The following is a 12,857-nucleotide window of genomic DNA, read 5'->3' as shown; positions in this document are numbered from 1 at the left end:
CGTTCATCAAACTAGACACTTACAGTACCCTAATGATGGATCGAAGAACTTCCAAAACGTCCGCAATAAAAAAAAAACGATTAGGGTTATATTTACTCTCATATATATAACCTTACCTACAAATTCACTTCCTTACTAAACAATAACAAAAAGACAAACACCCCTTCCTCCTAAATATGTATTTTCTAAATTGATATCGACGATCTTTTATTTCACGGTTGCCGCTTCTTTAATTACAGGTGAGCGGTAGATCGGCCTCCGGAAACATCGGCACGATTGCCCCACTGAGTCCGCCGATCCAAACCATGGGCCCCAAACCGTTTGTGCGCACCTGTTGCTTTGAAACTAACAAATCCGTTGCGCCTGAGGTGAAACAAGTAAGGACCGTTAAAATTATCATAAAATTATGTCCTAAAATGACCCTTTTTAAAAAAAGGTTGAAGAAGAGCCACAACAGCAAGGGCCGGAGGAACAACAACAAACCAGTAGCGCGGAAATTACGTTGAAGAGCGCAACTTTACCCAGAAGGTTTGTTGCATATTTTATTTTTGGAAAATGTATTATTACAAAATCAATCTTGGTTAATTACTGTATTCTCAGGTATTGATGAAAAGTTTTTTTAAGTCGATCTTCTGTGCTTTTTATTTTAATTTTTTGACGTGTTTAGGACCAGAATCAGTTGATATTAAAAAAAATCTAACATTAACTGAGAATACAGTAATTAACCATGAAATCGAAAGGACGATTGATTTATTTAAGAATTTATGAAAAGATAATTTTATCAGTCGCGCGATAAAGATACAGAGCGTCATTTGTTCGATTTTTAGGTAGGACTTTGAAAAACGCAAGACTAGTCTTGGCAATAGTGTTTTTTTAGGGTAGTTTGTCAAATTATACAAGAAAAACATCAGTTTATTTCTACCCTCTTGTATTTTTTAGACTGAAATAATCTTTTCCATTTATTTTATTATATCATCGTTTCATTTGTATCTCAAAAGTTACATTTATGACAATCATTTATAGAAATGTTTTTTTCTTTAAATTAATCATAAAATCGCCCCCTTAAATATTACCAAGTCTTTAAAAGGAACCTTTGGCGTATTAACAAATTTAAATATGCAGCCAGTTTACAGAAATGATATTGGATAATGCAAAATAATATTTTAATACAAGAATTACGAAAAAACTATCAAGATAAACACTTCGAAACCTAAACTAAAACAAATAATCATTAATAAAGCTAAAAATTCACCCAAAAATATTTTAACACTATACAAGGAGCGCAGGCCGCTGGAAAATGGATCCAAGCTATGTTTATTAAAGAAACACAAAATCCTAGTGACTGGAAAAAAACTCTTAGTTGGGAGTTAATCTTTCTTTGACAGATATTGAAAAGAATTGCTTCTACAATGATATCCGATGATTAATGCGGTCTGATTTCAAGATTAGGCACATCAGACTGGACACTGATAGCATTATAGTTGATGTAATAATTATGAAGAATAATAACTTTAGTTCTACTATTTCTAGTAATAAATCCAAGACTATGCATACTCTCCTGCTAATCATTTTCAAAATGTGCGGTAAAAAATTGATTCGGCATCGAAAAGAACACCTAAATCTTTAACTGTATTAACTGACCTAAGTTCATCGTTGTTAATTGTATATTAATAATTTTATTAGAACAACCAAACGAAATAAATGCACACTTTCAATTCCGGACTGTTGCTATTACATCACTGGCCAAAATTATTCAAATGTAATTAGCATCAATTAAAAATATAGTGCCAATATGCGAAGCCTGAGGCACGCTTGAAGATACTTCAATGCCATTAGAAATATAATTATTTATCCGAACTAACTGTGTGCGACCAGTCAAAAAACGGCTACAAAATTCGACCAAAGTCTCACCAAGGCTCATAACCTCAATCTTCCTAAGCAGATGGCCATGACCATGTTCAAAGGTTGTTGAGAAGTCTGTATCATCCTATACAGACCTCTTAAAAGCATTAAACAAATAATAATAATAATAATAAAGACTTTTATTTCAATAAATATACATTATAAATACAAGATTTTAAAGTAATGGCGAAGTCTAGCCCTAAAGGCTACTCTAACTTAACCACAAAAAGAAAAAATAGCATATGGTTTTTTTTTAATTACCTAAACTAACAATAATAAAATTAAAATTCCATAAAACTATAATATAATACTTATAGGTTAAACATAACAATAATGAGTCTTGCCGGGAGAGATCAACAAAGTAGTACGTATTTTAATTTAATATTAAGAATATATAAACAATATGTAAGGTTATAGATGCAGGAGCCCATTTAAAATCAAATATGATTAAACAATAAATTTTATGAAATAATAAGAATCTTGTTTGTTCATATAAAATCTAAGGCTAAAGGACTGTATGTACAATGTACATGATGACATGCCCTCCTACGGTTGTTTTTGAAATAGATATTCCCTAAATTTATATTTAAATTTATTTACATTTAAAAGTTTAAACTCTTTAGGTATATTATTATATAATTCAATAGCATTAAACAGAAAAGATTTTTTGTAAAAAGTAGAATTAAATGTAGGCATGGTGAAGAATCCTTTATTTCCTATCTTCAAATTATGTACTTTACCCCTAGGGATAAACTTATTTTTTAGTTTTATTATTGAAGAAGTTGATACTGGTACTGTAACAATCTTGTGTACAAAATTTGCTAAATGAAGCTTGCACCTATTTGACATGTTAAGCCATTTAGTTTCTTTTATTTTATGTGACATATGTTCATTCCTTTTAATACCATATATTAATCTGCAACAAGAATTTTGCATTTTTTGGATTCTTTCTTTTTCTACTAATCGAAGACATGGCATGTATATAAAATCACAGTACGAATAATGGCTCAGGACGAGACTCAGATCACACAGTATTTTTTTTAATCTAAAATTAAGCGAATGTCTTTGAATGTATATTAATTTAAGAGAAAGGAAAGATTTTTTTATTTAAATGCTTAACGTGCTCGCTGTAACGTAAATTTTGATCGAGGATTAATCCAAAATTTTTAGCTGAAGTAACATAAGGGAGTTTTGAGCCATCTAAGACAATATCAACGTTTTTCTTAATAATGTTGCTGTTTTTATTATTGGCAATACATAAAAGTTTTGACTTGCTTGAATTAAGTTGCAGATTATGCTGATAAGATAATGTTCTAATAGTTTCCAAGTCCAGATTGACCTTCTGCGCCGCATCGACGTAGTTAGATGTGTCAAAATTGTATACAAGCTGTGTGTCGTCAGCGAAAGCAGTGACTGTGCAGTAACTAGTAGATTGAAGAATATCAGCAGTATATAATATAAAAAGTAGCGGAGACAGAATTGATCCTTGGGGCACACCAGATCGAAATTTCATTGTTTCAGAGCAACGTGTATTGTACGAAACTTTTTGGGATCGATCACTCAGAAAAGAAGAAATAATGTTTACAGACTCATCCCTAAACCCGTAATAGTGAAGTTTGGCGCAAAGAAGTGAATGTCGAAAGCCTTTGAATAGTCTAATAAGACCAAAAGGCTGGCCAGTCCCTTATCGTTTGACTCGATAATGCTATTTGTAACCAATGCTAGGGCAGTAGATGTATTAGAGTTTTTAAGGAAGCCACATTGGTTATCCGGAATAATATGATGATCGGTCACAAACGCATACATCTGATCGTATAAGATTTTTTCAAATACCTTTGAAAGTGCTGGCAAAATGATTACAATTCGAAGATCCGATAAAGCTGCTGGATTCCTAATTTTCGCTAATGGTTTGCCAATTGCTGTTTTCCAAGAATTGGGAAAATATTGTTGTTCAATACAGCAATTGACTATATGTAAAATATATGTGTTACAGGGGCTACATAACTTTAACATGGAAACAGATATATAATCCGTACCTTGCGCATTTGGTTTTATTGAGTGTATAGCTTTATGGATAGCTTCTGTAGTGGAAAGAGTAAAATTAAAAGATAAGTTTTCGTTCCATGTATTATTTTTGTAAAAGTTGATTTTTTCAGTACCTTTGGTAGAAACATTCTGTAGAAATGATCCAAAATAATTATTTATAGAATCAGGGTTGGATAGATGAGAAGGCAAGTTGTAGATCTTGGAAGTCGTAACGCCAATGTTGGATAGAGATTTCCAGGTTTTAGATGGATTATTTTGAGCATAAATCATAGTGATATGTCAAAAAGTTAGCCTTTGTAGACCTACTCTGAGAAAAACCATGTTAATGATAACTAAAAAAACGCTTACAGTCCCATGAAAATTGAACAGCTTAAGAATTACAGACTGAATATGTCTGTATATGTCGATAGTTAGCAATATTAGTTCTATCGACATTTTTATGAATCGGTGTTAAAAAGCTTACAATACAATAATCAGGAATTTAAAAAAGATTGAAAACGTGATGCAAAGACTTACTCAGAGTAAACAGACAATATTTAAGAAAAACACATGGGAACCATCAAGGCAAAAAGAGTTTCTATTTAAATATACATATATGTCTAACAACAAATAAGGAAAGCAGTTTAAATTTAGACTGTAATCAAACTTATAGATTCAGGAGCCTTGCTCACAAGTTGCCTGTATGTTGTTTTAAAATACCCGGCAAATAAGTTCACGATACCTTAAGCATTACCAGCATCCTCGGATTCCATATACTTGCCGTAAGAGTATGAATCAAACCTACTAAACATAAAAACTCGTCTGGCAAGTTAAATTTATTTTTCCTTTCAAGTTTTTGAGGAAATCTGATGATTAACCTGTCCAGATGCCTGGAATAAAGATATACATTTTTTCAGGCAGTTGAAGATATTTTTTATATATGAAGTTTCCGAGAAAATTTGAAAATGCTGTTTACCAGTTGCCTGAAATAACAACTAAACTCGTTCAGTCACTCGAAGATATTTTTCCTTAAAAGTTACTGAGGAAATCTGACGATTAACATGTCCAGATGCCTGGAAGATATACATTTTTCCAGGCATTTGAAGCTATTTTTATTTTAATTTTCTGAGGTAATTTTATTGATAGTATTTCATTAGTCTATATCCAAAATGAAGAAGGTTCATGAGAACTTCAATATTTAATCTTTCTATAAACGACCTAAAATATTCATCACGAAAAGTTTTACATTGATTCCTCAAAGTGGAAACATGAACATAATCCATAGAATCAGTTAATCAGTATTTTTTTAAAGAACAAGATGCAAGTAGGAAATTTGAATGATTTAAGATGTTTAATCGGAACAAACATTTTGATAGCAAAATAGAGATTATTGTAGAAAATATCATTGCCTTTATTAATATCATGCTGATCAAAAGCCATATTTTAATTCATGGTAGCAAGGTGATTAATAGTAATTATATAAGAATAATCGTCACACTTAAGATCTGAATCACAATTAATAGGAATACTTATTTCATGAGAAGTATGGGTGTTTTTTCAGTGACTTTGAAGAAATGATAAACTTAATGTAATTTTTTTTCAATTAAGGCCATAAATTTAGCATTAATTTTACGTTTTTAAGAAAATTTGGACAATGGTTTTTTTAAACGACAAATCTTTAAAATTATGTCATAGAGAGCGCCACCAGCGTAGCTTTTTTTGGCTTGGCAATAATTTAGTTTTTTGTTTAAAATTTGCATTGTGCATACAGTTTTGCTTGAAAAAGGTACACTTCAAAAATCTAGCCACAATTAACCCCCTCGAAATATTTACACAAAGTTTTCAATGCACTTAAAAATACTACATTTATAAACTATTTAAATTGCTTTATTACACTTCGAATGATAAATTGACACACGAACTCCATTTGTCTCAATACATTTTAAAATTCTTTTATTGAAAAATCACCGAATCTTAAAAATAATTGCTCATTTCGAAATGAGTTAATATTTTTACCATTAATTTCATCTACCGCTATTTGCAAAAAATCTAATAGGTTAAAGTCTGGACTTCGTGCGGGCCAAAGTCTTCGACTTCCATGTCATACGCAATAACAGTAAACAACAAAACTAGAAATAAGAACGCAATAAAAGATAATAGATAGCGTTTCTAAATGTGTGAGGTTGAATTCTATAACCATTCATCAAATTAACTGACAAGAACCTAAATCCTGACTGTGACAATGATATATTTGTATATTTTTATATTTTGAAGTGTACTGTTATTAACCAAAACTGTTTGCACATCCATATTTTAAATAAAAAATTAAATTATGTCAACCCTAAAAAAGTTACGAAGTTTAAACTGCTGTGCTGTGGCGTCCACTACCGGGTGGTGCATCGCCAAGCTGGCAATAAAAAATCCCATATAAATTATGATACTTTCAAATATTTGTATATTTTACAGAAAAACTGTATTAGACTTTTTTAAAGGTGCGAGTAAGATACGCCACCATGCCAAATTTCATTACTTTACATTTAGCGATTTTATAAATAAATTCAACTACTTACAAACAACAAACAAATAAAAAAGTGTTTAAAAATAAATACCAAATAATTTTTTAAACTAATACATGAATTTTTCTTAATCGATTGCTCAAACAATCCTGCATTGATATTACTAAGCTGATATGCTATTTTTTTAAAGGACTCTGCTATTAAATTATTTACCATTACTTACGGGATACCCTATATAATTTACTGTCCAACTAACAAGGGTAACGTTTATTCAACATTGTTTTATCCGATAAACAGACTATTATAATTATTAACTGGTGATTTTTCAGGAAAACAACCAAAGCCCAAATCCAAATTAATTACCCAACACCGAAACCAGCTCAAATGGAATTCCACACTGAATCGGCGCATAACGTGGAGGCCGCAAGACCGCAAGTACGTAGTGAGGTGGTTGTTCCTGTTAGTGCGGCCACACCGGATACCAGGTACATATTTTTAATGATCCCTGTCTTATCTTTCAAATCGCACATCTACATAATAGTCTATATGTTTGATGTTGTCTATATGTATATCTTTGAGTGCACCATATACAGGGTGTCATTGAAATGGTGTAAAAAAATTCGGGGGGTGATAGTACTCCTAAAAATTTTAAAAAAAGTTCCTATAACTATAGGGCGGAAAATGCATATTAAGGGAGTTAGGGGCACTGAAAGGGTAAATTTAAAAAACGGTTTTTTGAAATTGTAGGCTTAAAAAACGAGATAAAATTTCGAAAAAAAATCCTCTGCCATAAATTTTGACCCAAAATCAAATGGTGATACTGAAAAATAATTTGGAAAATCGGAAAGGGTAGTTTTTGCAAGGGTAGGGGGTTAATTCGTGAATAACTTTTTTTAGGTTATTTTTTTCGCAACGTGGGTTCATTTTTTAAAAACTACATACTTTTTCCTACAAAAAAGGTACTCTTGTTGCACATCGCCCAGAACGATGGTTTTCGAGAAAATTGAAGGCAAAAAGTTTGCTCTGATGGGTTGCTAACTGGTTAAACAACATAAACCTATGAAAGTTATGGGGTTTCAAAAGTAAACACGTAGTTATTAAATAATTAATTGAAAAATCTAAATTTTATGATTTTTAAAACATCTTATTGCTTTAAAAAATGAAATAAACCAATTACCAAAATTCCTTATTAAAATAATGCATTTCTTAATTCATTCATAGTAAATGTTCAAAGTGACCAACATTCATTTCAATGCAGACATCTGCTCTTCTTCTCCATGATCTGCGTACCCTGTGGAATATCCCTGGGGTTGTACGAATTTGATTGGAACAGTCGATAATGCGTTGACGTAGTTGCTCTTCAGTATTAATCGGCACTGAGTAAACCAAAGTTTTCAAGTGGCCCCAGAAGTAAAAATCTAATGGATTAAGATCTGGTGATCTTGCTGGCCAAGCTTGTGGACCACCACGTCCTATCCAACGCCTCTCAAAAACTTGGTTTACAGTTAGCAGCCCATCAGAGCAAACTTTTTGCCTTCAATTTTCTCGAAAACCATCGTTCTGGGCGATGTGCAACAAGAGTACCTTTTTTGTAGGAAAAAGTATGTAGTTTTTAAAAAATGAACCCACGTTGCGAAGAAAATAACCTAAAAAAAGTTATTCACGAATTAACCCCCTACCCTTGCAAAAACTACCCTTTCCGATTTTCCAAATTATTTTTCAGTATCACCATTTGATTTTGGGTCAAAATTTATGGCAGAGGATTTTTTTCGAAATTTTATCTCGTTTTTTAAGCCTACAATTTCAAAAAACCGTTTTTTAAATTTACCCTTTCAGTGCCCCTAACTCCCTTAATATGCATTTTCCACCCTATAGTTATAGGAACTTTTTTTTAAATTTTTAGGAGTACTATCACCCCCCGAATTTTTTTACACCATTTCAATGACACCCTGTATGTATACACATTTACATATAAGTCAAATGCACCACTGATTTTTTTTTTTATTTATTTTAGAAGTAACGACGATAGATCTTCCAAGGAAAGGATCATTCCGATAGCGTTCGATAATGGTAAGGAAACTACAGTACAATCACCGCCTGCTAAACCTCCGGTGCCCAGACCGTTCCAGACTCAAAAATCAAACATATCCCTTAGGTAAATATTATAGATAATAATTATTGCACTATAATAACAGCACTCTTTATATTTATACCGAGTTTTTGCATCAATTTAATTAGATTTGACACAAATATTTTATGTCCTAATTCTCTTGTTAGGTCCAACAGTCTTTCAAGGCAATCTACCCAAGATTCCGACTCAGAAACCACATCCGCTATCGGAGATCCCATTAAGAAGTCGGCCAGGGAGTATATTATACCGATCGCTGTTGAGGGTGGAGGTAAACAACCTTTTTTACCTCAAGTTCAATTATTAAGTATTAGATTATTGCTGAAAAATACCAACATTAATTTCGTTGAATGTTTCAAACATTACACTACTATAATTATAATTACCTTGAGAGGGTTATAATCTCTTTCGCTCTACATCTTTAACCTTTAACTACTCGCGCACTTTTTTTTCACGCTACTACTCGCGCGGTGTACTTTGTACACCATTGCATTTTATGGTCTAAATTTGTTTTTGTTTTATTTTATTTACTCTATGAATTATAAATATACGTGTAATAGATAATTGCCTAATTTAAGTGCATATTTTTGGCAAACAATCAATGATTATGAACAGAAATAATATTACACAAAAAGTATTACTGTATTGTATTGCGTGTAATTGTAGTAACTCTATTCTTTTTTCTGCCGCAGATGAAGCATCTTTCTCTGATTTTTCTGGGTCGCTCTTCCTCTGCGTCGTTTACTTGAGCTTTTCTATACCTAGATAGGAAAAGTCTTCTGTATTTGTGAGGAGAATAATGATGAGTGGCGTTATATAAATTTTGGCTACTGATTCCTGCTATATTTAGTAACTGAAAGAAAAAAGCCAATGGCCATCTCCTTGTTCTTCCAACAGAAAACGTATTGCACATTTTGTCCACTGTGTCCACACCCCCCTTTGTGATATTATAATCCAATATAATTTCAGGTTTGTTGGTATCTGGGTCAATGGAAGAGTCGTCGTGCATAGTAGAAATCAAACCAACGCATTTTTTTTTGGACACTTGAAACTATTACATCCTTTTGAAATCCGAAAATGGATGACCCAACCAATCTATTTTTATTTGGCAAAAACTCTATTGGCAGCTCCCGTTTATTTTTTTTTTTAGAGTCCCGATAAACGTTATTTTATCTTGTAACAGCTCCAGTGCCAAAGGGTAACTTGAATACCAATTGTCGCAAGTTAAATTCCGGTTACTTCCTTTCTGGTCTTCCAACAATCGGTGAACTATGGCAGTTGGCCAGTTTAATTGATTGTATTGACCGTCTGGTTGTTTTCCACAGTAGAGCTCTATGTACTGGACAAAGCTGCACCTCCCTCTAAATGCAATCAACATTTGATCTATGGTCATAAATTCACCAAGAGAGTAGTTTTTTCCTGAATTATAAACAAATTTGTCCAAAATAAATCGCACCGGGGCCAGCTTATCGGTTTTTTTCTTTCGTTCCTTGTTCCTTTGTCATCAAATCCAATATTTGCAAGCAAAAAAAGAAATCTTTGATAATTCATGCAAGCTCGAAATATTTCTGATCCGGTTCCGTCTTTGGTCCATAATTCCAAAAAATTGGTGTGATTTTGCTTTTTACATCCAGATAAAAACAATAACCCGATAAAAGCAAGCATTTCTGTTTTTGTAACGTCCTTTGCGTTTCTTTCTCGATTAAAATTTGCCCGAACTTTTGAAATTTCCAAATTAGTATACTGAATGATATGTTCAATCATTTCATCATCAACAATTTTTGAGAAAGCACTCATCTCATCAGTTATGTCACGGGCGCATTGCTTTGGCGCTGGTAGTATTTTTATTATATTTTTGCTTTTGGGTTTAGTAGATTTACACATAGGGTAACTTTTATACCAAATAGTTGTTTTATCCTTGCCAACATACTGACCTTCTCTATTGGCCACTAACACGGAGAGAGGAACATCTTCGGAGCCTGAACTTTGATCATCTTCCACTTCATCTTGTTCTTCTTGCTCGCTTATTTCTTGTTCGGAGTTTGAATTGTGTTTAACTTCCTCTATATCTTCATTTTCATCAGATATGTCACCTTCCCCGCCAATTTCTTCTTCGGAATCCGTATCACGTATAACCTGGGCCACAGCTTCCAATTCATTTTGGGTTAAGCTTTTCGGATTTTTTATCTTTATTCGATGCCTGAAAATAAAAAATATATAAATTAAATATACAAACGTGTATAGGCACCTTCGTGGCACCAACAGAGGTAATCTTGTACTCCCACTTAGATTTTTACTTTCGACTTATTTAAATTTTTATTTAATCATACTCAAAACAAATCCATTACTAATAATATTTACATATGCACACACTTCAAAATAAACGATTTTTTTGTTGAAAAACTAAAAAATATATTATTTTAATGTACTTACATAATTACTCGCGTTGGTGTATTCTGTACACCACGACAAAAATCTCGGGATATTCGACCTTCTACTTAGGCGATCAAAACCGTATTGGCACTGCATTTGGAAGACACATCGAGCGAAGCATAGCTAGCTCGGTGACGCCGAAAAAGGTGATCGTATGGAATCGGCAGCGGTTGGCGCCAATTTGGTGTATTTTTTACACCAGTGCGAGCAGTTAAAGGTTAAATTTAATTTTTTCTTTTATGGTTTTCATAATCAACTTCATCTCTTTTAAAATAATAATAATCTTTATTCAAGTATAAGTATATACATATACAATGAAAATGCAAGAGTGCATTTGAACATAATTTGTTCAGCTGATTTATACACTTAGTAAAGGAGAAGTAGACTTACACTCCTTCAGTAAAATAAAAAAAGATCCTAAAGCTAACAAACTCAAGAAGAAAAATTTATTTTTTATAGTCTATCATAAAACTAGATGATGTGTGGATACAAGATTTGATTATTGGCGGAATTAGCTATTAAATCAAGAAGATTGGGGCCAGGACGAGACATAGTTTTTAATATGGTTAGAGAAAGCTGAGATAAAGCAGAGGGTAGACTATTAAAGACTTTAGCCCGGTCATATGTAAAAGATCTCTCGAATTTTGCGGATTGATCTCTAGGTATGATGATTCCATTGAATCGCAAATTAAGGGTATTAACATTTGTCTTGAATTGGATTTTTTAAGTATTGAGGAGACTTTAACTTTATTATTTTATGATACAATACACATCTATGAATAAAACGTCTCTGTTTCATATTTACCCGCCCGGTGGCCTCCGGTTTATGACTTGTTGGTTGTCTACGGCGAATACCATGAATAAATCTTAAACAATATTTTTGAAGTCCTTCTATTTTCTCACAATACTCTGCAGTTAAACAAGGTCCATAAGCAGCATCACAATGAATCAAAACAGAGAGAACCATTAAATCGCATACATTTTTTTTTTTTTTTTGATTACGGAAATGTTTGGAGTTATATAAGGCACGTAGATTCCCTATACCTTTTTGAATGCACATAGAAATATGAAGAAAAAAGAATAATAGAAATATAAAGAAAAAATATGAACAAAGAATCTCATCGCCAATCTTTATATATAACTCTTTTAATCAGATGTTTTACATCAATAGGTCTGCCAAAAAAACATCACAAAGGATTTACTTGGGTTCAAGTGGAGAGCATGGTCTTTAGAAATTTTGTATAGTGTGTTTAGATCTTCAGTTACAGAGAGACAACTATGAACCAGTAACGAGGGCGAAAAAGAGTAATATATTTGAGTATCATCTGCATACTTTTGTATTTTGCAGTATTTTAAAAATTTAGGAAATTGGGAAGTATATAGAATAAAAAGAATTGGTCCTAAAATTGACCCCTGAGGGACACCTGAATTAACACCAAGATAATATGATTTATTGTCATTTAAAACCAGCCTTTGCTGGCGATTCATAAGATAATTCTGAATTAATCTGATTGAATCTGATGAAAAACAAGATATTCCAAGACTAATAATGACGTATACTATGGTATGTATATTATCTATAGTATCAAATGCCCTGGAATAATCGAGTAGAATCAGAATAGTACAATTACCTTTATCAATAGATCTAAAAATGTCATCCGTTACATTAGGAAGAGCCGTAGCACAACTCTAACCTTTTCGAAAACCTGATTGCGAACTATTTAGACTCCACATAGTCTACAATTTGATTCTTCAGGGCTCGTTCAATAACGTTAGACAATATAGGAAGAATGGAAATGGGCCTTAAGTCATTGAAACCCTTTACAATATTCGTTTTTGGTATTGGCACAATA

At 32.4% G+C, this 12,857-nt stretch overlaps 1 protein-coding gene across 3 annotated transcripts in view; it reads left to right on the top strand.

Moving 5' to 3' along the window:
• The window catches only part of LOC126734700 (uncharacterized), a 95,832-nt gene that overhangs the window by 62,597 nt on the left and 20,378 nt on the right, over positions 1–12,857 (top strand). For all 3 annotated transcript variants that reach the window (XM_050438419.1, XM_050438418.1, XM_050438417.1), the window contains 5 exons: positions 240–377; positions 437–528; positions 6,773–6,928; positions 8,458–8,598; positions 8,721–8,842. In XM_050438419.1, coding sequence (XP_050294376.1) covers positions 240–377; positions 437–528; positions 6,773–6,928; positions 8,458–8,598; positions 8,721–8,842 — 649 coding nt within the window. The remainder of the gene's footprint in view (positions 1–239; positions 378–436; positions 529–6,772; positions 6,929–8,457; positions 8,599–8,720; positions 8,843–12,857) is intronic.

The sequence above is a fragment of the Anthonomus grandis genome, chromosome 3 (assembly GCF_022605725.1).
Source record: "Anthonomus grandis grandis chromosome 3, icAntGran1.3, whole genome shotgun sequence".
Taxonomy (NCBI): domain Eukaryota; kingdom Metazoa; phylum Arthropoda; class Insecta; order Coleoptera; family Curculionidae; genus Anthonomus; species Anthonomus grandis.
The sequence above is the reverse complement of the archived record's forward strand: the minus strand, read 5'-3'. Positions and strand labels throughout refer to the sequence as shown.